Raw genomic sequence first — 25,516 nt, forward strand, 5'->3', positions numbered from 1 at the left:
CCTGAGAACCAAAGTGTCACTGGTTTGATTCCCAGTCAGGGCACAAGCTGGGTTGCAGGTCGGCCCCTGGTAGGGAGCATTGCAAGAAGCAACCACACATTGATGTTTCTCTCCCTCTCTTCCTCCCTTCCTCCCCTGTCTCTAAAATAAATAAATATAAAATCTTTTAAAAAATTCTGTAGCCATAAAACATTTAAAACACCGAATCATAATCAGTCTTGAGGAGCCATACTGGAGTCAGAGACAAAAGGAAAAATCTTTTTTCCCAGGACCCGCAGCAAAATTCGGTTCATTCGTGAGACGAATGTATTGTGTGAGACATTGTTGGGAGTTCAGGGAACCTATAGAAAAGCAAGAAGCTTTTGTTTTCTGTTGGATGCAGGACAGAAAACAGAACCATCTCCAGGGGAGAGAGAAGAACTCTTTCCCTTTCACCTCCTGCTCCAGCTAGATCTGGTCTCTAGACTCAGGCCACTGGCAGCCCTAAAACCCTCTTCTGGGCCCACCTGTGGGTGGAGCTGTAACTGGCCAGATTAGTTTCTAACATCTCACAGCTGACACCTATTTCATTGCATAAGAATTCCTAAGGAGTTAGCTAAATGCAGATGCCTGGGCTCCACCCCGTACTGAATGTGGAAGCTGTAGGATGGGGCACTTAGGGCAGGAACAAGTGTTTGTCTCCACGCATTGGGTCCACCTTTGCAGAGACAAGCAGGGATAAGCTCCAATAATAGCGCTTTAGACCTGTAGTGACCCAGTTTTCTTCACAAATACCTTGCACGGTCTCTCCTAATGTCTCACTACAACTGTTTCAGTGAGGTGGACACTGAAACCCAGAGAGGGGAGTGAACCGCCCTGAGACACAGACCCCAGGAAAATCAGATGGGGTGGCCCTTATGGCCACCAGTATGTCCCTTTAAGAGGGAGACTCATCCCTAGCAACTGGTGTTCAGGTGCGCCTGGGGGAGGCCCCAGGGAAAGCGAGGAGCAGGACCGAGGGAGCTGGGACTGAGATGCCTGGCCGGGAGTGTGCTTCCAGAGCAACAAGGAAGCCAGGCTTGAAGGCAGGGGGCCCGAGACCCCATCCGGGTGGGATCCTGCGCGGGAAGGAAGACTGGGCTCCTCTGGGCCAGGCAGTTGGCTAAGGCTTGAAGGTTAGTGACTTCCATGTTGCTCTGGGCAGGTATAGAGCTCATGCTTTGGGCGTCTCATTTACTTTCGCCAGAACCCTCCGAGGTGAGTACTCTTATACTTAGTTCCCATATATAGGTACTGACACCAGAGAGGTGAAGTGGCTTTTCCCGGGTCACACAGAACAGTCGGGATTCACACGCAGTTCCAGTCCCCTAAGCCCATGCTCTTCCCTGGCCCCTTGGTGGGAGGCCAGGTGTCAGCATGTTCCTGAATGAATATGGCGGCGTTGACCCTCTTTTCCCCTAGCTTAAGTGTGACCTCTTCTGAAGGTGGGTCGTCCCGGTGCGACAGGGCAGCCCTGGGGTAGTGGGTGTACAGTCGGAACTGATAATTCCTGGGGCTGCCCCTCCCAGCCAGGTGGCCTTGGGCAGGTCCCTCCCACCCTCTGAGCCTGTCATTGCTAAATGGACAGCCACTTGCAGCCTGCCCAGGCTGTCAGGAAGACGAGGGTGCAGGCGAAGAGAGGTGCTTAGACTAGTTGCTAGAGGCTCCGTGGAGGGCAGGTCGGGGCCGTTGCTGGTTTTGGTTCGCATTTTGGTGCTGAGCAGTGGGTGGCTGGGAGACGGTGGGTGTTGGCTGTTTTTCCTTCATTTTCCAAAGTGCCTGCAGAGCTTACATTGTTTTCACAGTAAACAAATGTGTCGCGTCGAAACAAGCTGCAGTGAGCATTTTCGAAGTGGTTTGTGGAGGGGTGGAAAGCTGTGTGGCTTGGCACAGGCCCCCTGGGGCCCCTTGGGGCTCCCTTGGGACTCCCTCAGCCAAAGCCGGCGGGTGACAGAGGTAGCCCCAGCGCTGCCCCACTGGGGGTGAAGAGCAGGGACAAACAGCCTCTTGACCACCTGGGGTTCGTGATCTCTGGCTCAGACCTGAGACCCGAGGATGGTGAGACTTGGGCCAGCCACTCACCTCTCACAGCAGGGGCAGGGAGAGGAGTCCCCTATTTAGGAGGAACCTTAGAGACAATCTGATCACAGTTTTCATTCTACAGACGAAATAAACTGAGGCGCAGTGAAGGGACGCCTTAATCAAGGTATCTGAGGTGTAGAGGTTTTTTTATGACCCCACCCCTCCCCCTCGGTGTGGGCCTACCGGGACTGCACTGGAGGACTGATTCACTGCATGACGGCAGCTGTGTGCCTGGCCCTGTGCTGGGTGCTGGGTGCCCAGGGGATCACAGCCAGGCCCTGCCCCAGCGGGCGGGAGTGTTCGAGGAGGCACCTGCAGGAGGGCAGGAGCAGCTGGGGGTGGGTAGAGGTCAGGAAGGCTTTGCAGAGGAAGTGCTGGTGCTGGGCCCGTAGCGCCAGAGGAAGGGTTGCTCTAAGGATAGGCGGCGAGGGGTGGGGGGAAGGTTTGGGAAGGGTGGGGCTTCTGGTGCAGCCAATAGTACATTGAAGCCATATGTGGAAACCACCTGCGGTGATAGCAACCTGCTGTTACAGCAGGGTGTGGGGACTGGAGAAGTCCGGCGACAAATTAGAGAAGGGCCTTGACAAGTGTGTTGCCCCAGGGGCTCTTTGGGGGCCAACGAAGTGTAGAAGTGGGTGGGTGCATGGCAGGCTCCTGTGACCTGCAGTCCCCCAGGCCACCGAGTTTGGGGGTGGGTCTTGCCGTGTGGGTTCCACAGCGCCCTCTGGTGTACATCTCTCTCACTGCAGCTTGATGTTGCCCGGGAAACGGTGGGTGGGTCAGAGATCTGGTTCCTGATCAACAGGAACAGAACTTCAGGTTCCTGGTCCACCTTGTAGACCAGGGTTCAGTCCCCTTCCAAAGCAACCAGGCTCCGTGGCCAAGGGCTCACCATCCAGTGTGAGCGAGCCCGAGGTCACAGAGGGTTCGCGGTGCAGCCGGCCAGCCTGGGCAGACACCTTCCTGCTGCACCCGCTCGCCCTCCACCGCCGTCCTGCTTCCATGCGCGCATCGCATCCGTGGTGAGCAGCCTACTCCCACCTTGCTGGAGCCGCGCTACATGTGGAGAGGACGAAGGCAGGTGCCACACAGCTCGTCTGCCGTGTGTGTGGCTTCAAACCCCGGAACGTCTGTAACAGTGCCCACGAGGTGCTCTCGCAGGGTGATGGGATTGTAGGTCACTTTCCCCCCTCACCTCTGTGCTGCTATGGGTTGCTTATATTTTCTAAATATGTATAAAATCTTTATACTTACATAACCAAAACCTTATTTTCATTTTGGAAAAAGCTAAGAACCCTAAGCACACCCCAAATCAGAGCTGGAGTAGCCCAGGGAACGCTGGTGGAAGCAGGGCAGTGGCTGACAGTGGCTCTGTGGCCCTGTAGCTCTTTTTTTTTTTTTTTAATAGATTGTATGGTTTTAGAGAGAGGGGAAAAGGAGAGATAGAGGGAGAGAAACCACCGATGTGCGAGAGAAACACCAGTCAATTGCCTGCCCCGCCCCCTGCCACATCCCCAACTGGGGACCTGACCTGTAACCCAGGCATGTGCCCCTACCAGGAACCGAACCAGGGACCCTTTGGTTTGGGGGACGATGCCCGACCCCCTGAGCCACACCAGTCAGGGCTCCCTGTAGCTCTTGCCTTCACATGTTTCTGTTGTCTTCTGTTCCTCCCCGGAGGGCAGGAACCAAACTAATTTCCAAGGCTTGTTCACAGCTCCAGGCACACAGTATACCTCACCTGCGGCCTGACAACCGCAGTGCCCCCACCCTGGTTTACTGAGACCCCTACTGCCCCCCCGCCCCAGTCTGTTCTCAGTGTAGCAGCTGATCACGTCCGTGTTTGACCTACAAGGCCCTGCTCCGTCTGGCCCGCATGCCTCCCCAGCCTCATCCCCCCACTCCCTTCCCCATTGCTCTGGTGCTCCGGCCACTCCAGCCTCCCTTACTGCCTCCAATGTCCTTTTCACTGGCTGCCCCTGTGCCCGGAATGCTCTTTCCTCAGACCTGGGCCTCGTTCCATCTCAGATTGGGTATCCCTTTGCCACACGAGGCTTCCCCAACTCCTTACAACACATCCCCGCTCCACACTACGCTGCCACCTGGTTTATTTCTTCCCGAGCACTGTCGCCACCTGAGGTGACCCAGTGTATATACCCTTTTGTCTCCCAACCTTCTCGGAAACAACCCCTGCCCAGCGGGGCCTTGTCTGTACCCGTAGCACAGGGGCCAGGGGCCCACGCTGCTTCCCACAGTGTGCTCCCGGGGAAATGTTTGCGGGGTTGAATGAGCCCACTCCACACGGACTCGCCAAATGGAGGGGTGAAGTGTGTTTTCTGCCATTCCCCCCAGAAGCAGGCAGTGCATGTCTCCAGTACCTTGTCCTAAAAACTGTCCTCAGGGGAGAGGACTGGCGGGGCCTCTGCGTGGAGCTGGCTCGCAGAACCCTGTCAGTGGCAGGTGAATGAGCTCCTCCCGCAGTCCGATGTTCACCCAGCACCTCCTCGGTGCCGGGCGCCGGCCAAGTGCTTCCCGGTGACTCTCTTCAAAGCCGCCGGTGAGAGGGTCCCATTCAAACGCCCCGTCTCAGAGATGAGACGGATGGGCCCAGAAGTGGCCAGTTAGGACTTCAGCCCAGGAAGGACCAGGGTGGGCACTTCTAAGGGAGGACTCCAGCCTCTGCACCTGTCAGCTCTTGGGAAGCAAACCTGTCAGGCAAAGCCAGCAGTCCTGTGTCCTCCGGAGACAGAACCTCATTTTCTTCGGAAACTAGCACACTGGAAAGACACAGTGCTTCAGTGGGGCGGTGGTGAGAACGTGACCTTGACTCAGGGGCACAGCCTCCTGTCGCCTGGATGACCGTTCCCCGTCTGTGAACGGGACCAGGACCCACATCTCCAACCCACTGTGGAAACGCAGCACAACCCAGGCTCACTCGAAGCGGGGTGACTAAACCTGAAGATATATATGTGCAGTCAGGCTGGGGTGTCTGGTTGCGGCAGGGGGTGAAGTTCTAGTCACAAGGTGGGGAGCGATCCCTGGGCCCGAACTGAAACCAGAATGCGAACTTCTTGGTGAGGTCAGACGCCCCGATGGCTGAGGTGCTCGCAGATGTTGGGGCCGGCAGCCAGGCTCGCGAGTCTTACCCGCCCAGCAGCGGCGCGGGGACCCTGGGCAGTCAGTCTTCCCTCTGGGGCCTGCCTCCGCCTTTATGGACCAACGGTGAAGGCCGCCCACTCTTTGCCGCCATCTCCACTGATCGGTAAGGGCTCGTGACCAAGCAAAGGCGGCATGTCCGGACTCAGCGGAGTCAAGGTCAGAGGCAAAACAGATCAAGCAAGAGCAGGGCTTCTTCCTGTTGGGCGCACCCAGAACTTCACGCAGGACGCAAAAGCAGCAGGCAGAAGTGTTTATTGCATTAGAAAAAACATCACAGAAAACCAGCAAACACCTCCATACTAAACCGTTATTAGTTTGACTTCAAGGGCAAAAAAGAATCTCAAAGGTACAAGCTTTATTTCTGGGACGGGGTGCCGTCTCATCCCTCTTCCTTCCCACCAGCGGAGCTCTCTGGGGTGCCCGCTGCGCGCTACGGTGAAACACACGGCTCGCTCTACTCGCCCACGCGGAGCTAGCTGGGCAGTGACCACGCTCCTGAGGCGCTGGGAGACAGAGAAATGCAGAGATGGGTGGGGGGGGGGGGCGCCAAGCCTGAGTCTGGGCTTCTAGAGTTAATGCCGCTGGGACCGGGGTGGCGTGGTGGGGGAGAGCTTGCTTTCCTGCAGGGCTCTGAGAAGATAGTTGACTGACCCCTGTTTCCCCCCTGGGGCACAGGCGTTGGCACAAATGGGTGCTGGACATGAGGGACCCTCAATGAACCAAGTGACTCGAAGTCTCTCAGTGGAGCCATCTCTCAGTACTGGCTCGGGCCTGGAGGTGACTGTTGGGGGGCGAACCCCACTCTCTGGCTGGAGCTCTGGGCAGAGAGCTCTGGAGCAAGAGCCTCCTAGAGAGGGAGACCTGTGCAAGGCAAGCTGGAGAAGGCACGGGCCAGCACACCGCCCTCCTGGGACACGCCCAGCCTGCAACCCAGTCTACACGGTCCTTTCTGCTAGTCAGGCAACATTAAATGCCAGTTACTGCTCTAATGTAGCATTCTGGCAAATCCGTGGGTCCTGATTGGAACTAAACTGCTCCTCGGTTTGGCCTCCAATCTTAAAAGTTCCAAAATGTTACTTGACATCACAGCTGGTCATCACATCACACACGCGCCCCAGTCAGGCCACAGGCAAGCACCAGGGGAGCGGAACGTCTCTTCCTCTGGCTGAGACCCTGCCGACGCCAACGGCTGCAGCCGACGGCGCAGACGGGAGGGGAGGCGGCCGGGGTGAGCAGCAGCTTTTTGGAGAGGAAAGGCACCTGCTGCAGGCCAAACCCCAGGAAAGACAACATAATTCAAGTCTGAGAGGTGGCAGGAGGGGTGGCAGGAGGGGCCCAGGAATGCCGGAGCGGGGACCCAGGTGACTGGCAGCTCTGAGTCCTCCCCCCACCTCACGTCCCCAAGAGCTGACTTAAGGGGAGACTCAAGTGAAGAAAGGAATCCAAGTCTCTCTAGATAAGAGACTTCCAGATTGTTCCCTGCCTGTAAGCTCTTCACAGCAGCCCGTAAGGAAAATGCTCACGCACGCCATGCCTCCCGAAAGTCAGAATGACGACGGAAACAGCACCTGTCTTCACAGCACATTTAGGGTAAAGATTCCTACCAGCAGCAACTCTGAATTTCCTTGCCACCGTGACTGCGCATTATCGTTCTTTCTACATCAGGGATCTTTTCCTGGAGCAGGGAGTCCTCTCCCCTTGGTCCCTAGCTGCAGACTGCACGCTGGTCTGAGGGGGCGGGCCCAGCGACTGCACGGGACCTACGTTACTACTTGCAGACAGAACGCCGGGTCTCTGCGGCTCCAGCCCAGCCCTTTGTTAACCACGACAGGCCGGCTCTGCTGAGGAAGAGCAGCCTGCCGCGGCGGGGAGGCAGGTCCTCCAGAAGCGATGTCAGAGGGTTGGCAATCGGTCCAGGAGGGAGGAGGAGTGGCTTTGTCCCGTGTTCTCCACCTGACACTGGCTGTCACTCTCCCTCAACGTGTGGTTCTGGCTGCTCCAGCTCCGGCCCCAGGGCCTTCCCGGGGGACAGGAGGGAAGGTGACACAGGTTGTGGCTAACGAGTTCCCTCAGGTTGGGCGAGTCCTCCTCAGACGGGTTCCATGTGCACCAGCTCCTTTGGTTCATTTAGCACTAGAGAGCATCCGCTTCCGGGTCATGGCTGTTGTAACACTCACCTGGGTAGAGCGTGGGCATTCTCTGGAAAGAGGTTCTGGGTTGGGGCTCCCCCAAACTGTGATTCCACTTTCTGCGGTAACAAACCCACTCCCTCTCTCGAGCGTGGAGGACACTTAGGAAGCAGGGTCACGAGTGAACTCACAGACAAGGCAGCCTTAATAAATTAGTGTAATACTATTGGAAGGGGTGGCGTTTGTTCTGTTGCTTAGCAGCACTGTCCCACACGCAGCCTGATGATCGCCTTCCCTGGGAAATTTAAAAAGCTGTCCCCTGGTTGTTAGCTCTGATGTAAAATTATAAAATAGAAATCTGGTAGGGTTTGTTTTGTTTAAAAAGAAAAAGCCCTGGCGAGACAGGGCGGTCCATGCGGTCCTGTTAGCTCTGGCCGTTGGGTCGGCCCACGGTGCTGCCCCCGGGGGGCTGGATCTGGATGGAGTCCAGGAGGGGCCGCAGGGCCTGTCCGAAGGGGCTGCGGAGAGAACAGACACGGGAGCTGCGGCGGCGGGCCCCGGGGCACGGGCTGCTGCGGCCGGCGCCCCCGCCACTGCGTGGGGAAGGGCTCCGTCGCCCCACTCCATTTTCTCACCTACTCCCCCGTGGTTTTTCACGGTTGGGGGGGACCTCTAAATAGCCCCCTCCGCATGTGGACTCCTGGAGTCCCCTCCTCAGCAGATGCTACCACTCACTCCCTCTGCTTCTAGGTCCTCGTTAGCTGTGGCTCCAACGGGCTGACTACGCACAGGAACTAGAGCTTCCTGTACTTTCTGTACTTGCGTCTTGAATTCTCAGGGTACGAGAGGATAAAAATAAAGTTTAATGAGGAAGCTGAGTTTAACAAAAAGAAGAAAAGGACATGAAAAAGGCAGAGTCAGGAATGACATTCCTCCAGGAGCCGAGGTCTGCTGGGGCAACAGGGAGGAGGCGGGAGAAAGGACAGGCGCAGGCTGTCAGAGGGCACCGCTCTGGGAAGGGCCCCTCTTCGCTCCGCTGGGAGTTCGGAGGAGCTCAGCTGGGAGAAACGCTGCCCTGTCCCTCTGAGATTCTCCACGGTTACCTCAACCTTAAGACAGGTTGCCCACAACACATCTTGGTTACTGGGGTCTGTTTCCTTTGGTGGATACTGCCATTTTTGAAAGCCGTCCCCAAGCTCGTGAGAAGGAAACATTCCAAAACATAAACAGATGAAACTGAGAAACAGTATCTTTCATTCAGACAAGCTCAGGGACTCCGCCCAACAAATAGTAACAGCAGAACATTCCAGCGACTACAGTGTGCTCTGGGCCCCGGAACCTAGATCCTTGAGTAAGGCTGTGGGGTTTGACACACCCACTGAGGAAGGCGGGGCCAGGGGTGGGAGGCGGGGCTTTCCTCGCCTACTGGGCACAGCAGCCTGGTTTCCTATGTGAGCTTTTCCTGAGGGTTCCTACCCAGGGTGGACACAGCTCGCCTCGCTGGGCTTGCTAAACCTGCCAGCACCCCTGCTGGACAGGGCCCAGCTCAGGAGAAACTGAGTCAGAGCCAGCAAACGGACACGGCCCTGGAGTGGGCAGGGGCTGCCTGAACATGGTCAATAGCAAAGGCTGGGAGGGGTGTGATGGCTTTGGGTGGGTGTGTCCTTTTACTTATGATTTTTTATTTGTTGATTTTAGAAAGAGAGGTGTGTTGGGGTGGGGAGGGACAGAGACAGAGGGAGAGAACATAGATTTGTTGTTCCACTTGCTTATGCACTCATGGGTTGATTCCTATATGTGCCCTGACCACGAATAAAACCCTCAACTCTGACGTCTTAGGATGACACTCTAACCAACCGAGCCACCTGGCCGGGGCTAAAAGACGCTGCGTTTTAAGCAGGCACTCCTGGGGCGCGGCGTGCCTCCTGTGCGGTGGGGAAGACCGCACGAGTGGGCTTCCAAGTTCTGCGACTGCACTCAGGCCCGGTAGAGGGGTCAGCCCCGAGCAGGGCGAAGGTAACAGGTGAGCCCTGCTGAGCAGAGGGAACAGCGGCCTTCCCCACTCGAAGCCACCTTCGTGACAGGGCCCACCTGCCTGGGGCGGGTCTGCGGACACCAAGGGAGGGCAGATGTGGGCAGAGGAGTGGCGCTGATGGGAGGGGGGGGCTGCAAAGGCAGGAGCAGAGACAGAGGCTACTTACGTGGATAGAACTTCAGAGGGGAGGTCAGTGATGTAAGAAGGGATCTTGCGCCCGGTCAGGAACTGGGCCACTTCGTTGCTGAAGGTGTTGCAGTTGTGTTCAAAGAGGTTGTAGGCCTCGCCCCTGTGCATTGTGGGAAAGTCGGAGAACAGACGTGAGAGCCAGCCGACAAGTGCCTGGAGTCAGGCACAGCAGGAGAAGGAAGGGCCGGCCCTCGAGGGTGGGGGTTTCCCTTCTCTCCGAAGGACTGCTCCACCTGCCTCTCTGGCCCATTGAAAACAGAGTTCAAAGGGAAGGATGGAACATGCACAGGAGCTCCCCGACAGTTTCAGGAGAATCTTTACATTCACAAGAGCAGAGCTCTGGCGCTTGAGTTTAGCACTTCCAGGGCAAAGCTCCTCTCAGGGAAAAATCTGCTCAAGTTTGTATTTTATCCCAACCCCTCCACAAACCCTGTTTTGTTTTTTAAAGATTTTATTTATTTATTTTAGAGAGAGGGGAAGGGAGGGAGAAAGAGGGAGAGAAACATCAGTGTGTGGCTGCCTCTCACATGGCTCCCACTGGGGACCTGGCCTGCAAGCCAGGCATATGCCCTGACTGGGAACTGAACCAGGGACCCTTTGGTTCTCAGCCTGTGCTCAATCCACTGAGCTACACCAGCCAGGGCCAAACCCTGCTTTTGATGTTCAGGACAAAATACTTGGCAAGTGCGGGTGGAAAGCAGTGTTTGCTAAAATATCAGCATCTGACTTTAACCAGAAAGAATCAACAGTCCATCGTTCCCTCCAAGTTTCAGCAGAAGGTCTGCTGGGGCAGAACAGCCGCCTCCGAGCAACGCCGAGCCCCTCTGGGGGCCACAGCGCCTTCTCTTCGTGTTTATTCAGCAGATGCTGGGCCAGGGCTTGTGCCGAGTGCCCTGGGGGCGGCCCCCTGGGGGCCGATCACCCGGTAGGGGGGACAGACACAACTTACCACTGCCCGCCTCCACTCACCGGAACTGGGACTCCCCCAGGGAGGACAGGTACTCCAGGAAGATTTCTTCTGTGACTTCTGTGTTCCCCACGTCAACCACCGAGTCCGGGGGCCCAAGCAATGTCCCTCCCTGGAAGAGCCAACCCGAAGAAAGTCATTCAATTACCATTTCCATGGAATTTTTTAGTGTGGCTCCCCACGGAAGATGGAGAGCCACCACGGATGCTCTGTTGCAGCCCCTTCTACCTGTCAGCGTGCCCAGGGCAGATGAAGAGCGTTACTTCCTATCAGCGTCAGGGCTACATGGCTCGCAGGGGTGCCAACCTTTCGGTGTCTCTGCCCCACACTAGAAGAGTTGTCTTGGGCCACACAATTAAATACACTGACACGTAATCACACACACAAAAAATCTCATAACGTTTTATGTAAATTTACGATTTTGTGTTGGGCCACATTCATAGCCGTTCTGGGCCGCTTGTGGCCCTAGGACTGGACACCCCGGTTAGAGCTTCCTGGAGACTGACTTCCCATTGCCAGCGCTAGACGCTGGGCTTCTGGTTCCTGGGGGGCTCTGGGAAGCTGAGTCACATGCAGGTCGGGCTCCCGACGCTGTCCACCCATTCAGGTGATAGAGAGACAGGTACCCAACACCCGAGGTCTCCCTTTGCCCCCAGCATGCCCGATCACGGGGGTGGAATGGCGCCCGTGTCAGAGAACAGGTTTATTGTCTAGGGTGTGTTCAAGGAGCGAGGAGAGAAGTGGGTAGGCAAGGGCGTGACCGGAAAACAGGCCGCCCGTAGCCCAAGACTAGCCAGGGCCTCAGAGGTCATGCCGAGTCATGCCGGGATCTCTGGTGTTTATCTCAAGAACCACCGGGAGAGTTCTGACTCAGGCAGGGGATCGCCACGGTCAGAGTCTCCTTCTGAAGCGGTCGCTTTGCCCCCCGTGGGGGGACTGACTGACGAGGAGGAGCAGGTGCTCCGCGGGGCCCAGGCCAGCCGCAGCGTGGCTGGGTTCAGGGGAATGCTCCGGAGGAACGGGGAAAGGCGAGGAGAGTGAGACTGACTTAAGACACACTGACAAGGTGGCACTGGCTGGGCTCAGGGAAGGATTCCTTACAGAAGGCGCGGGACCGGTGAGGGAAAACCAAGATGACTTCCCCTTTGTGAGTATCAAGATGTGTGTCCTTTGTCTGAGCGCCCTGGTGACAGCCCTTAGACAGCTCAGACGGCAACACTGTGGAGGATGGCATGGGCTTCAGGCAAAGACCGGTGCCGCCTGCCTGGCCGCGTGCCTTTGGGCGCCTCGCCTTCCCGCTCAGAGCCCTCGCGCCCAGCTGCACACTGGCTGGGGGCACGCTGTGGGCCGGGCGCTGAGCTGCTCACGCGCACAGAAAAGTGAGACGCAGTCTTGGCTTACAAGGAGCTCACACGCAGCTCCCCGTGGAGACTCGGGAACGGCCCATTTCACCATCACATGTTCGGTGCGACCCGGAGGGACCCCGAAGTGCCACGGAAATACAGCCGAGTGGCCGGCTGGAGGGTCCGGGAAGGACTTTCTTGGGCTGAGTCTTCAGGCAGTTATGAGAACTATGTCCCAGGGCTAGAAACCAGAACACGTACGGTCGAGGCCAGGCCCCGGTCTCTGGGAAGCCCCAGGAACCCAAGGCCGCAGGACGGGGCGTGGCGCAGGACTCACCGGGGGACAGCTGGAGATCCCGCCGCTGCCGAAGAAGAACTCGTCCTTGTGGACCACGATGGAGGTGTGCCTGTGGGGCAGAGGGGGGGCGGCGTGAGCTGGGAAACGGCAGGCCACCCTGAGAAGGGGCAGTCGCCGCCCTGCAACGAGAGTCGCTTCTGCCCAAGGACATGACTGTGGTCAACGGTCTGATAACGCAAACCGAGCAAAGGCGAGATGAAGGACGTGGGTTACGGTTCTCAGCTTTGGCGCTGCTGACAGTCGGGGCTGTCCTGCGCCGCGCAGGGTGTGCAGCAGCATCCTGGTCCCCACCCGCCAGACGCCAGGAGCACGCCCATCCCCTCAGTCGTGACAACCAGACATGTCTCCAGACACTGTCAGATGTCTCGGAGCCATCCCTGGCCGAGAACCACTGCTGCAGATCGTGTGAGCGGAAGGGAGTCCCTAGAGATTCACCCTGATTTTGACAAATCAATTACCGAAGTAAAGAGCAAGGGGAGTCCCCAGGCTTTTTAGACTAACGGGAGCGGTGCGTCTGGAGCGTGCCGATGCACGAGCAGGCGCTGTAACAAGCGCGGCCCTGTTTCAGGCGAAGATGCTCCCATTATCTGGGTCAAGCTGAACACAGCAAAAGGTTATTCTGGACAATCCAACGTCAGCACGGGCGTCGAGACCCGATGCTGACCTGTGGTTCCCTTGTAAATGGAAGGGAGAGCTCGGCCCCCATCCTGTCCGCCAGGGCCGAGTCCGTGGTGAGGGACCAGAGCAGCAGTGCTTTCACGCAGACACGTGTGGCCCTGGGCCTCCTGCCGTCGGAAGCCGTGCTCGGGGCGGGCAGCACATCCGTCCCCTTTCCCGAGGACGGGGTTTCTCAGCCTCGGCACCGCCGCCACCGCCGGCTGAAGAGGTCTTTGCTGCGGAGGGCCGCCTGTGCGTTGTAGGCTGTTTACAGCAGCACCCCCGGCCGCCACCCACCAGAAGCATCTCTGGACACTGCCAAATGTCCCGGGGTGGGGGTGGGGGGGACACAAAATAATCCCTGGCTGAGAAGCCTGCGTTGCAATTTGAAGATTTGTGATAGAGCCAGGTTTCAAACTGGAAGCCACAGACCGGGACCCGAAAGGCCTGGGTACAGCTGTGTTTCATAAACCAGCCGCTGCGAGGCGCCCCACCCGACTTACCAGATGCCTTCCAGCTGTTTCCCTGTGGAGAGAAGAAGAGATTTAGCCACTGGGACCAGACGGAAGGCCTCCCAGCCCGAGTAAATTCAGAACGCCGCTCCGGCCCAGAGGAACCCGCTGCAAACCTCCCGAGGGACTTCCGCTTCTTCACTGCGCATAGGTGGGACACAATCCTTCAGAAATGAGAGCAAAACTTTGCAAATGCCATCCACTTAGTCAACACAGCTGTATTCTGTCACTCTATATGACAGAAAAGATGTCAGGTGGGAAAACGCAGATACGCAAATATCACTGTCCTGCCTCTAAGGAGCCCAAAGTTAACGGGAAAGAGAGACACACATAACCAACTAAAGCATGGTGCTGGCTTTACAATGTGGTAAGAATGAGGTACTACCTGGAATAAAGATAACTACTTTCATAAGCTGCAATCCAACCTGTGAACGAAGAGGGGCAGGATGGATGTTTCTGCCAGGGGAGCAGCACGTGCAAATGCACGGTTGTGGAAAAGCCCATCCTGCAGCTCAGAGCAAAGGGTGCAGTGATGGTGACGACAGGACAAGTGAGCAGCGAGGGTGCCAGCAAAGTGGGATGAGCCTGCGCTGGAGGCCGTCCCGCACGGTGCAGGTGCTGAAGGTGGTTAGGCGGCGGAGAGCCTTGATCAGATCCACATTTTCACAAGGCAACTACAGCCATGACCAGTGTGGCTCAGTTGGCTAGGTGCAGTCCAGTAGAGCAAAAGGCCACTAGTTCGATTCCCTCTCAGGGCACGTGCCTGGGTTGTGGGTTTGGCCCTGATCAGGGCATGTACGAGAGGCAAGTGATCAGTATTTTCCACATCGATGTTGCTCTCCCTCTCTTTCTCTCTCCCTTCCACTCTCTCTAAAAATCAATGAACATTAAAAAGATAACTCTAGGCAGAGAAGATGAGTTGCACAGAGGAGAGCGAAGACAGCAGACTGGAATGAGGCCTGTGCAGTAGCCCACTGGAGCAGCACTACACCACGGTGCTGAGGACGAGGAGGAGGGGCAGTGAGAGAGGCGAGAGCCCGAGCAACACACGTACTCGCCTTCGGGGATGATTTCATGTTAATTGTTTACTGATTGCTAAATGCCACTTTCAGTACTCGCCCTGTGACTTTCTAAGGGACGAAACCCCAAGCACTGTGGGGAAGGAGTGGTGACATGCTTGTGCTTCTTCTCCCTGTTCCCAGGGACTGACCTGGGAAATAAATGGAATATATTTATGGTCCCTTTAAGAAAACGTTTTAAATGGGCTAGAAAACATGGCTCCTCAGGAGAACCTACTGATGGCTCAGTGGAGTGTCAGCAGCAGCAGCTAAGAGAACAATAGGTTCATCCCCGGCTGGTGTGGGTCAGTGGATTGAGTGCTGGCCCTAGGGCCAAGGGGTCGCTGGTTTAATTCCCAGTCAGGGCACGTGCCTGGGCTGCGGGCTGGGTCCCTGGTGGGGGCATGCAAGAGGCAACCAAACACTGAGGTTTCTCTCCCTCTCTCCTTCCCTTATCCAATCTCTAAAAATAAATAAATAAATAAATAAGCAAGCAAGCCAATAAGCAAATAAATAAATAAGAGAGAGAGAGAATAGTAGGTTCAGATCCTGGCTTCTCCTGGTGCTAGTGGTGGGTCTTGGGCAAGTTTACTCAACCACTCTGAGCCTCAGTTTCTTCAATCGAGTTGTTGTGGCCAGTAATGATAATGCATGAAAGCATCGCGGTTGTGGTACACAGAAGTTTGATAAACATAGACCACTGTTAGGTATAATGCCCTCCTTGGGAAAAGGGGTTAAAACCTCCAAGAGAAATGAAATCTGACATCAGGATTGGTGGGTGAGATCTAACAACAGATTTGTCAACAAATTAGTATGAAATGCTGTATCTATTTTACACATAAACATTTCGTTCTTTGCTGTTAGTGTTGTAAGGCTGAATGAAATAACAACGGAAAACAGATGTAGCAGAATTCTCCTGCCTCTCTTCCAGCTCCAGATCTGCTGCTCTGGCCCACAAGATAGCAAACGGAAAAGGGGGTTTTGGCCTGGGGTTTCTGGGGTGGCCCCCAGAGACTGTGGGACGCACTCCATCGTTATCCAAGTTGAGCTACAGTTCCACAGAGGTGGGTCAGAAACAGACTGGATCCCCAAGGGGAGAGGCAAGCCATTTAGGACAAGCATCTTCAAACACTGGCTTACTGGGCTGTAAGGTAAATTGGCTTAGGTTCTTATCTTTCCTAGCTGACTCTAGAAGATCACTAAGTCTCCTCCTTCCTGTTTACTATGTGTAAAATGGAGAGATTAACATTGTGCTTTATTTTATTTTAAAGATTTAATTTATTTATTTTTAGAGAGAGAGGGGAAGGGAGAGAAACATCTATGTGTGGTTGCCTATCATGTGCCCCCAACTGGGGACCTGGCCTACAACTCAGGCATGTGCCCTGACTGGGAATCGAACTTGTGACCCTTTGGTTCTCAGGCTGGCACTCAATCCACTGAGCCATACCAGCCAGGGCTAATATTGTGTTTTAAATAGAGCTGATGGCTCTGGCCAGTGTGGCTCAATTGGTTGGAGCATAGTCCTGTAACCGAAAGGCTGCAGCTTCGATTCTCAATTGAGGCATGTGCCTAGGTTGTGGGTTCTATCCCCAGTCCGGGCATGGATGATCCCTGGTTCTGGTGGGAGGCAACCAATCAATGCTTCTCTCTCACACATCCTCTCTAAAAGCAATGAAAAAATGTCCTCGGGTGAGGATAAAAAAAATTAAATAGAGCTGATGTGCTCTTCCAGACTGCCGTTTATAAAATAGCTTATTGTCTAAATGGCAGCAATTTTGTTGTTTTATTTCCTTGAAGGCATGTAATAATGCAGTGAAATTGGACAGATTAGGGATACGGCTTTCTTTTGCCTGTTCTTTCTCTCATTCACTTCGGGGGGAACACTACACTCATACGAGAAAATACAGTGCAGTGAATAAGAACACAGGTTCTGGTGTGGACAGGCCAGGTCTGAATCCTACCAGGCCTATCGGTGACTAATGTTTATTGAGTGACTACTGTATTTCAGGCACTATTCTTGGCACTAGAGATATATCAGTAAACAAAGGAGACAAAAATCTTCATGGCACTTATAAGGTTGGGGGAGGGGACAGTTAAATAATAATAAACATGCTATCATAATAATAATATGCTAGCAATAATGAGTGATATAGAAAACTTAAGAACATGATAAGGGAGATCGGGAGTTTCAGGGAAGGCCAGGACGGGACTCTTTGAGAAGGTGACATTGGAGCACAGATCTGAAGGAGAGAAGGGAAGGAGCTATGCAGATGTGGGCCAGGCCAGGTGTGTCTGAGGGATCTTCAGAAGGCCAGGGTGGCTAGAGTGGGCGGGTGAGGAGGAGAAAAGTAGGGCATGGGCAGCGGTAATAGAGGACCAGATCACAAAGAACCTTGTAGAAGCTGAGGCCTTTTCTAAGCCTGACTGTCCAATGTGGTAGCCACTACCACTATTAAGATGAAAATTAAAAGAGTAAGTTCTGCTCCTCAGTTGTACAACCACATTTCCAGTTCACAACAGCCACACGTGGCCAGTGGCTACTGACAGGGCAGTACAGATGCAGTAATGGATGCAGAACACTTCCGTTACTGCAGAAAGTTCTACCGTACTATGCTGGTTAAACCTTCGTTTCCTATTCTGTTAAAAAAAAAAAACTGTAATAGTGTCCACTTCATAACATTTCCAATATTAAAAGAGGTGACACATGAAATATGCCCAGCACAGTGCCTGGCATATAACAGCTGCTTAAGAAAGGCTAGCTCATTTCTTTCAGGCTTTCTTTCTTTCTTTCAAGATTTATTTAGGGGGGGAAGGGAGGGAAAAAGAGAGGCAGAGAAACATCAATGTGTGGTTGCCTCTCATGAGTCCCTCGTTGGGGACCTGGCCTGAAACCCCCTTGTGCCCCGACTGGGAATTGAACCACCAACCCTTTGGTTCACAGGCCAGAGCTCAATCCACTGAGCCATACCAGCCAGGGCTCTTTCAGGCTTTAGAATTTGAAAGTTTTATGGCTGTTCTCATAGTACCTTGGTATCAAAACTACCTATTTTTGTGTCTTTCTCCCCCATTGGACTACAAGTGGCTCAAAGACAAGGGCAGTTTCTTCTGCATCTTTGTAATTCCCGGACCAAGCAAAGCCCCTGGAACACAGGTGCTGCACGCCCATCTGCTGAGATGAAGTATTGTTTGATTAGCTGTGTTGGTTGACATACGGTGGTATTGAGGCCAAAGTTCTTAACCCCAGTCTTAGCTGCCCTGGCCTGTTATTCACATGACTTTGCAACCTCGGCATACGGCACTCTGAGCCTGCTATTGTCCTCTTAGATGCCCATGCTCAGTGACCTAGGAAGGGAGCTGGAGATGCATCAGTCCTAACCCAGCCCTAGCAAATGAACGCAGTTTTGGAAAGGGGTCTCAGAGACCATCCTGTCAGTTATTTTACAGCTGAAAAACAATGCAAAAGTTGCAAGATACAAACTCTGCTTTATTCTCGTGACAGTTTCTGTATTGCTCATTAAATGTGTCTGGAAGCCGAACATGACGCTTCTCTCTTTTTCAGCTCCATCGAGGGACACGCAAGGTCTCATCCACTCACAGAACAGTGATAGGGACTATAGAAAACAGATCCAAACATGTGGATTGAGCAGATTCAATCTTAGTTTCAAGTGCTTAAACCCTGTCTGGTGTGGCTCAGTGGATTAAGCACTGGCCTGCAAACTGAAAGGTTACCGGTTCGATTCACAGTCAGGGCACATGTCTGGGTTGTGGGCCAAGTCCCCGGCTGGGGGTGTGCGAGAGGCAACTGATCAATGTTTCTCTCGCACATTTCTCCTTTTTCTCCTTCGCTTCTCCCCTCTCTAAAAATAAAATAAATAAAATCTAAAAAAGTGCTTCAGAGTTATCCTTATTCTCACATATGGGTACATGGTAGAGTAGGGCAAATATTTATTAACATCATTTTACAAGTAAAGACACATGGTTTGTCTGGCATAAAACCAAGAAAAAGCAAGCTATAATGATGTACTTGTTGGAGCAGCTCAGACAGAAACGTAAGGGTAGCTGCTTGACAGCCTGTTCTCTGAGGGCCGCCCGCCCCAGCTGGTGTGGCTCAGTGGGTCGAGTGCTGGTCTGTGAACGAAAGGTCGCCGGTTTGATTCTCAGTCAGGGCACATGCTTGGGTTGTGGGCCAGTTCCCAGGTTGGGGTGTGTGAGAGGTAACTGAACGATGTTTCTCTTCCTCTTTCTCCCTCCCTTCTACTTTCTCAGTTAAAAAAAACAAGTGAGGGCCATGGTTTCCTGCACAGGGTGATGGGCAATGCAAAGCTGGACTAGACTGATCCTTGAATGTTTCTGGCTAGACTGGGGTGGGAGCAGGTGAGGAGGAGGTGGCAGTTTGATACTAAATTAGGGCACAAGGCCACTTTGAGACAATGAATTAGGCTCAGTGGGTATTAGCACATTACAGAAACAGATTATTTTCCCACTAGGATTTCCTCAGCTAGCTGGAGAGCAGGTGGGTCAGGCGGCTGCCCGTCTCCAAGCTTGAGCTGGTTAGCATATCCAATGAATGCACTGACTGTGAGGTCTACGAAATATGCACATGAAAACAAATGAAGGACATGGATGTCAGCCTTTTTGTCCATCACGAATAACAAAAAAGTGAGGTCCGCAGCAGTCAGCCTTCCACTGACTGTAAGAGTAAAATGAGTGTAAAAAAGCCAAGGAGAAAAGGCTCCATCTACTTCCTCACTCATTAAGACAGACGGAGCTCGTGCAGACAGACATGCACGCTGGTGCTAAACAAACGTCTAGGAATGAGCATCAAGTGGAGGATGGTGACGGAGCTCCAGGGCCGGGGCCTCTGTGCAGGCAGCATTAGCTCATCGGTACGAACCGAATGCAGCCCCGGCTCACCTCACAGATTCCTGCCCCAGTGACAGGGTGTTTCTAACTAAAAATGTTCTAATCTGATGGTTGGCTCAGTTATTTGCCAGATTACCAGCAATGTGAAAGGGTTTATGTTAACCTAAAAAAAAAAATCAGCTTATTCTTAAGGGTTTATGTTAACCTAAAAAAAAAAATCAGCTTATTCTTCCCTGGGACTGCTGGATAAATATTCAATCTAGGTGGGGAAAAGTAAAAGGATTCGTGTATCACCGAAGTGGGTCACTGTGCAAACATTGCAAAAAAATCCTATTGGCGGGGGTCTTGCCCTTTAGGGAGAGAAAGGTTATCACAAAATCAAAATGCATTACAGTGTTGAACACTGAGAGGGTACTTTAATCCTCAAAAAAAAAAAAAAAGTAGATTTCAAGCTGTTGTACCTAATACTCTAGTTCACTAAGACTTCCTGGAGTCAGTACAGGAGTCTTTCCTAGCATAAAAATAACTGACGTGTGAGTTCTTTCCCTCTGCACTGACAGGGCCCCCTCTCTCTCTCCTTCCTTGCCTGTCCGTCCTTGCTAGTCAGGCCCTCGAGCAATGCCCTACGGCAGGTGTGCGACTTCCCGCCATCCGCTCAGCTCGTGTTTACTGAATGCAAAGCACTGCTAGACTCTGGGGGTGCCGTCAAATGAGAGTTCATCCCCCAGGGGAGCTTCCAGTCAGTCCAGCTGGGGCAGGTGTGGGCACAGATGAGGAAACAAGAAGTTATAAAATAGAATGATGAATGCTATGGAAGGAGTGTAGAAGATGTTATCAGCACTTAACAGGAATGCCTGACCAAGATTGGGGGAGGGAAAATTTCCTGGAGGAAGTGACATTTTAGTTTAGACCTGAATGAGCCAGGCCAAGAGATGAGGAGAGGAAGTATCCCCGGCAGGGGGCACAGCCTTTAAAAAGCCTGGAGGGAGAGAAAGAACTGGCCAGGTGCAGTCCGGCAGGGTGCACAGCAGCCCTTTGCCACTGGGCTTCTGCAAGAGAATCAAGCCACACTGTCCCTCGGCAGCTGCTGGGAGAATGAGGAAAGGCACCCAGATCATTTTCCCTGGGGCTTAATTTACTTGAGAAAGGATCCTGTCAGTACCTGCAGACAGGTGAGGGTAGAGAGAAAAGCAGGAGCCAGGTCACAAAGGGCCTTGTGAGCCACATCAGTTTTCAGTTTGCCATAAAGAAATTGCATGATCACTAAATTAATGCATTAGCTGGATATAGAACAGCTCACACAATGAACAATAAAAATCTAAAACAAAGCACAATAGATGGCATTAAAACATTAAAAAAAATCCTCAGCTATGAATAAATTCTACTTAATTGTCAAGTCTCAATCATTCGTGTATTTATTGAGCTCGATCTCTGACTGGCTGTTGGGGACGCACGGAGGAGTGAGGCAGAATCTCTGTCCTCCAGAAGCTCGGAGTTCTTGCCGAAGTGTTCCTGATACATCCAGCTCACCACGGTCTCTCCCTCCCTTCTTCTCCTTCTTTTTAATCCTACCTTGAGGATGTACTTATTGATTTTATAGAGAGAGGAAGAGGTTAAGAAGCAATAATTGCTTGCAGGCCCTGACTGAGGATCGAACCCACAACCTAGGTATGTGCTCCGACTGGGAATCGAACCTGCAACCTTTTGGTGTATGGGATGACGCTCCAACAAACTAGGCCACCCACCCAGGGATCTCCCTTCCCTCGAGGCTTACAATAATTGCTTCACCACTTATTCACTTTGGCATCTAATCATAATCTCTTTTATGCTGTTACATGCATACGTACATTATTTTTAGTGAAATTAACTCCTGGAGAACAGAGTTCATGCCTTTCACTTCATTATTACTTGCACTATAGAATTAAGTCAGGAACTGAGCATAGAGTAAAATCTCAAATACTCATTAGATTGTGTTCAGCCATATATATATATGTATAATATATATATATATATAATCTTAGGATATGTGCATGTACAAAAAACAATCAGCAAATATAAAGGTAGCTCTTGCTACAATTTAAAGAAAATCCAAACCCTCTGCATTTATCTCTACGTACTTTAGCATAGAAAGAGGTCAAGAAATTTAAAGAGCAGCCAAAAGTACTAAGAGGAAGAATCAAATGACAATTATAATAGCTAATTATCTTGGGTAAATGGTGACTAGGAAAAAATGGTACAATCAGGCTGTCTGCTGGATTAGAACAATAAGGATAGTTCGGGATCATCTTCCTGGTGACCGAGGGACTGTGTGACAGGAAGACCTTCCTGGGAAGCATCAGGACACAGGGCAGAACGCTGTAGTCTACGTGGTTTTGGGGAAGAGGATTGGGCTTTATCTAGCCCGATCGTGACTGCAATAGAGCCAGGTGGGGTTTTATCACGAGGAACCGAGACAGTAAGAGTAAGAGGCTGCTGCTGCTGAGGCCACACCAACTTAGTTTGGGAAATTTAAGGCTAAGAGGGGTGATCACAAACCTATGATTATAAATGGCACATACGCATTGAGCCCAGATTTTTATCTCATCCAAACTTGAAACACTTGGCCAAAGATGCTTTTATAAGCATGAACAAGGTACCTACTTTGCATCCACTGTAAGGGAACACCTTACACAGCAGAGGTGGAACAGCAAAATGCCCGAGAACATGAGCTCTGGCAGTCAGACTGTCTTTGTTCACCACCCAGCTCTGCCTCCACTGAAAATGAGAGGTAACAACAGGGCCTTCCTCACGACATTGTGATGAGGATTATAGCACATGCACAGTTCTGAGAAAGAAAAGGTCTGGCACACGGTAAGCTCTCAATAGATGCTAGCTACTAATATGCTCGTAGGAGTCATTGAGAAATCAGGAGAGAAACTGCTTTTTTAAAGGTTCAAATATATTTAGGAATGGGAATGGCTATGAACAGAATTGGGTTAGTGAGGTCTGGACGGGATGGACCAGTAAGGCAATGCCTATTTTCTGTTAAGTTTTCAACTCTAGAAAGTAATGGCTATTAGCTTTGATAACGCTTCCTTTATTGCTTTTGCAAAAAGGCACAAAAACAATATGGAAAAAAGGTGGAGAGAAGGGAGAATTAGATTTGGCTACTTCTTCCTCATCTTTAAATTCTCAACTTAAAAGTCACTACTCCTGGTAACCCTTATTTAAAGTAGGTCTTGTTTTCTTTCTTTCTCAGCACCCAGTTTGCTTCCTGTACAGCTCAGTATTTACCATAATTTACCATTAATTAATTAATTTTTAAAAACACTTCATTTATTTATTATTGGAGAGGGAAAGGTAGGGAAACATCAATGTATGGTTGCCTCTTGTGCGTCCCCCACTGGGGACCTGGCCCAGCAACCCAGGTACGTGCCCTGACTGGGAATCAAATCAGCAACCCTTTGATTCACAAGCGGGCACTCGATCCACTGAGCCACACCAGCCAGGGCTGCTTATTTATCTTTAAAGATTTATTTATGTTTAGAGAGAGGAGAAGGGAGGGAGAAAGGGAGAGAAACATCATGTGAGAGAGAAACACTGGTCAGTTGCTTCCTGTAGGTTCCTGGAAAGGGACTGAGCCCTCAGCCTAAGCAAGCCCTGACCAGGGATCGAACTGGCAACCTTTCAACTTTGTGGGACGATGCCCAAGCAAACGAGCCACGCCGGTCAGGGCTGCTTAGTTATTTTTAATGTCTTGCACGCTACATAGCTCCATGGTGGCACAGAGTATCTGTGTTCATTACATCATCTTTAGTTAAACTTAACACATGGTCAGCACATAGTAGGCACTCGATAAACAGCTGCCGAATGAATCATGAAATAATGATCTGTACGACTTCTTTCAGCTAAAATCAATGTAATTATTAGGTAATACACCACCAACAACAAACAGTACAAGTGGGGAGGCTTTCAGTTTTGGATCTAGGAAATATTGAATGCCTCACTGTGATAAAACTAACCAAATGGCTCCATTCCAAGAAGTTTAGTTAGAACATGACTGATGTAATCTCAGTAACCAGCACCTTCCCCAAACAGTGACTTCGTAAGTTTTGCTCTCAGATTTGCCTTACTAATTTTAACAGTCTAGGCCCAACTTCTGTCCAATAATGCATCAGCTCTACAGACGTTTCTGAGGAGCTTTTTAAAACTACAGGTTTTTGGACCACGATTCCAGAAAAGTCTTATTTAGTACTTATATAATGAGGCTGTAGGATCCATATATTTAAAACTTTGCTTATTTTGAATAGATAATACATGTATGTACTATACAATTCTCCTGTCTTTCAGCTTCAAGTTCACTTTAAAAAATATATTTTATTTATTTATTTTGAGAGACAGGAGAAGAGAGGGAGAAAGAGGAGAGAAACATCCATGTATGAGAGAAACATCTCACACGCCCCCGGCTGGGGGCCTGGCCTGCAACCCAGGCATGTGCCCTAACCTTTGGATATGCGGGATGATGTGGCCCAACCCATTGAACCACACCAGTCAAGGGCAAGTTCAATTTTCGATAAGCTATCACTGCAACCATTCTTTTGTATTCTTCCAGGCAATTATTTGCCTAAGCAAATATGTACATATCCTCTGCTTTAAAGACACACTTGTATACTTAAAGAACTGTTTTACTTTTGTTTATTCTATACCTGTTTCACAATGTATGTTGAAGATGAAGGTGTCTCTGTATTTTTCACAAGCACCCTAGGTAGTTCTGAGGTGAAGCTGAATATAGAGACCACTCATTGGCCCAGGGTTAAGAGGTTAAGTTCAACCTAATGTGCTCACTACAGCACAGTAGCAACTCAAGGATATTGAAGAGATGCCCTCAAAAGTAGCCTTGCTTACTTGACCTCTGCCCTCTTCTCTCATGCACATGAATCAAAACATTCTCTAATGTCTCCATAAGCCAGGAAACACCCGTCACTCAAATGGATGTTGCCAAAGTTGTTCGATTTTCAGCTCCTGGGATCCTTTCCTGCCCAGTTATCACCTGAAATCACAAACCTGACAATCACTATGTTACACAAGGCATTTGGTATCTGGATTATAATGATGTGTGTGATCCTGGCGGTTAAGTAGTTTAATGGAGCACAATTTACTAATCCTTACTGACACAACAGAGTCCAATCCTCCCCGAGAACTGCAAAAGCCATACCACACTGTCAGGCCGAACTTGGTGCATTCTCGAGTTCGGGCTCCAGGACACCTGACTTCAATTCTATGTAGGGACTGGGCTGGGTCCCTGTGCCGCTCTGGCTCTCTCCTCCCACCTACCCTGGCGACTGCAGAAAGAGCTTCCTTGTGGGAGGGTAGGCTCTCCGAGGGCCACCCGAGAATTTCCTCCGCAGTGTCCCTTTCACCACGAGGCGCACCACGCGGAGGCATCCTCACCTCTGCGGCCGTGGAAGGTGCTAGAGGGCTCGCCCAGCGAGGTACGGAACCCCCCAACCCAGCGCCAGCTTACCCCACCTCCCTGCTGAAGGGGTTTGCAAGGGCTAAGGGCGGGCGCAGGGCGCGATTCCTCTCCATCCCTTCCCCCAGGATTCAAATGGCAAAGTGGGGCAGAGGGGCCGAGATCTCAGACCCCTCCCTTCTTTACCCGGGCTTTTCTCCATCCTCTGGGCCCTGCGAGCGCCGGCCCAGGCCTCCCCACCACCGCCGGCCGGCCTGGCCCTCCTTCCTGCCCGCCCCCAGCCCCCTCACCCAGCATGATGGGGCTGAGCCGCCGGGCCAGGCCCTTGGACAGGTCGTACACGTAGAGCTTCACGGGATAGAGATTCGGCGGCTCCATCGGGACCCGTGGCGGCGGCCACAAAGTCCCTCTGGCACCAGGCAGCGGCTCGGACCTTCCCGTACCCGACCCGGGTGGGGAACGAAAGGAGCGTGGGGGAACCGAGCCTAGGCCCGGCCTGAGGGGCGGGGGAAGAGGCCGCCCTTCGCTGCTCGCGCCCCTTCGCCGCTCGCGCCCCCACGCCCGCCTCGGGCAACGACTACTGTGAGGTGACAGAGCCGGGCCGGCGGGGTCGGAGCGGAAGAGAGGCGGGGGCGGGGACGCGCTTTCGCGCATGTGCACAGCATCCCCACGGCGGGCGAGGGGCGGGGTTTCG

General features: G+C 52.4%; 2 protein-coding genes across 5 annotated transcripts in view; one reads left to right on the forward strand and one right to left on the reverse strand.

The window, feature by feature from the left end:
* Positions 1 to 1,008: 1,008 nt before the first annotated feature.
* XRCC6 (X-ray repair cross complementing 6) overlaps positions 1,009 to 25,516 on the forward strand; it is a 46,801-nt gene continuing 22,293 nt past the window's right edge. For 2 of the 4 annotated variants that reach the window (XM_036019682.1, XM_036019688.1), the window contains exon 1: positions 24,726 to 24,841. The gene's annotated coding sequence lies outside the window, so the exon portion shown is untranslated. Of the gene's footprint in view, positions 1,155 to 24,725; positions 24,842 to 25,516 lie in introns of those variants that run through there. The other 2 variants (XM_036019689.1, XM_036019683.1) reach the window with 2 other exon arrangements.
* On the reverse strand, positions 5,495 to 25,497 carry DESI1 (desumoylating isopeptidase 1). Its single transcript, XM_028532234.1, has 6 exons — positions 25,113 to 25,497; positions 13,441 to 13,462; positions 12,260 to 12,329; positions 10,582 to 10,691; positions 9,590 to 9,712; positions 5,495 to 7,906 (listed from the first exon to the last, which is right to left on the reverse strand). The coding sequence occupies exons 1-6, from the start codon at positions 25,474 to 25,476 to the stop codon at positions 7,813 to 7,815; spliced, it is 783 nt and encodes a 260-aa protein (XP_028388035.1). The 5' UTR covers positions 25,477 to 25,497; the 3' UTR covers positions 5,495 to 7,812.

The sequence above is a fragment of the Phyllostomus discolor genome, chromosome 2 (assembly GCF_004126475.2).
Source record: "Phyllostomus discolor isolate MPI-MPIP mPhyDis1 chromosome 2, mPhyDis1.pri.v3, whole genome shotgun sequence".
Lineage (NCBI taxonomy): Eukaryota > Metazoa > Chordata > Mammalia > Chiroptera > Phyllostomidae > Phyllostomus > Phyllostomus discolor.

Coding starts and splice junctions, on each gene's coding strand:
- DESI1 (XM_028532234.1), bottom strand. CDS start 25,476: ATGCGCGAAAGCGCGTCCCCGCCCCCGCCTCTCTTCCGCTCCGACCCC. Junction 12,330..13,440: donor AAACAGCTGGAAGGCATCTG/GTAAGTCGGGTG, acceptor TCTGCCCCACAG/GCACACCTCCATCGTGGTCC. Junction 9,713..10,581: donor CTGGGGGAGTCCCAGTTCCG/GTGAGTGGAGGC, acceptor CACAATGCACAG/GGGCGAGGCCTACAACCTCT.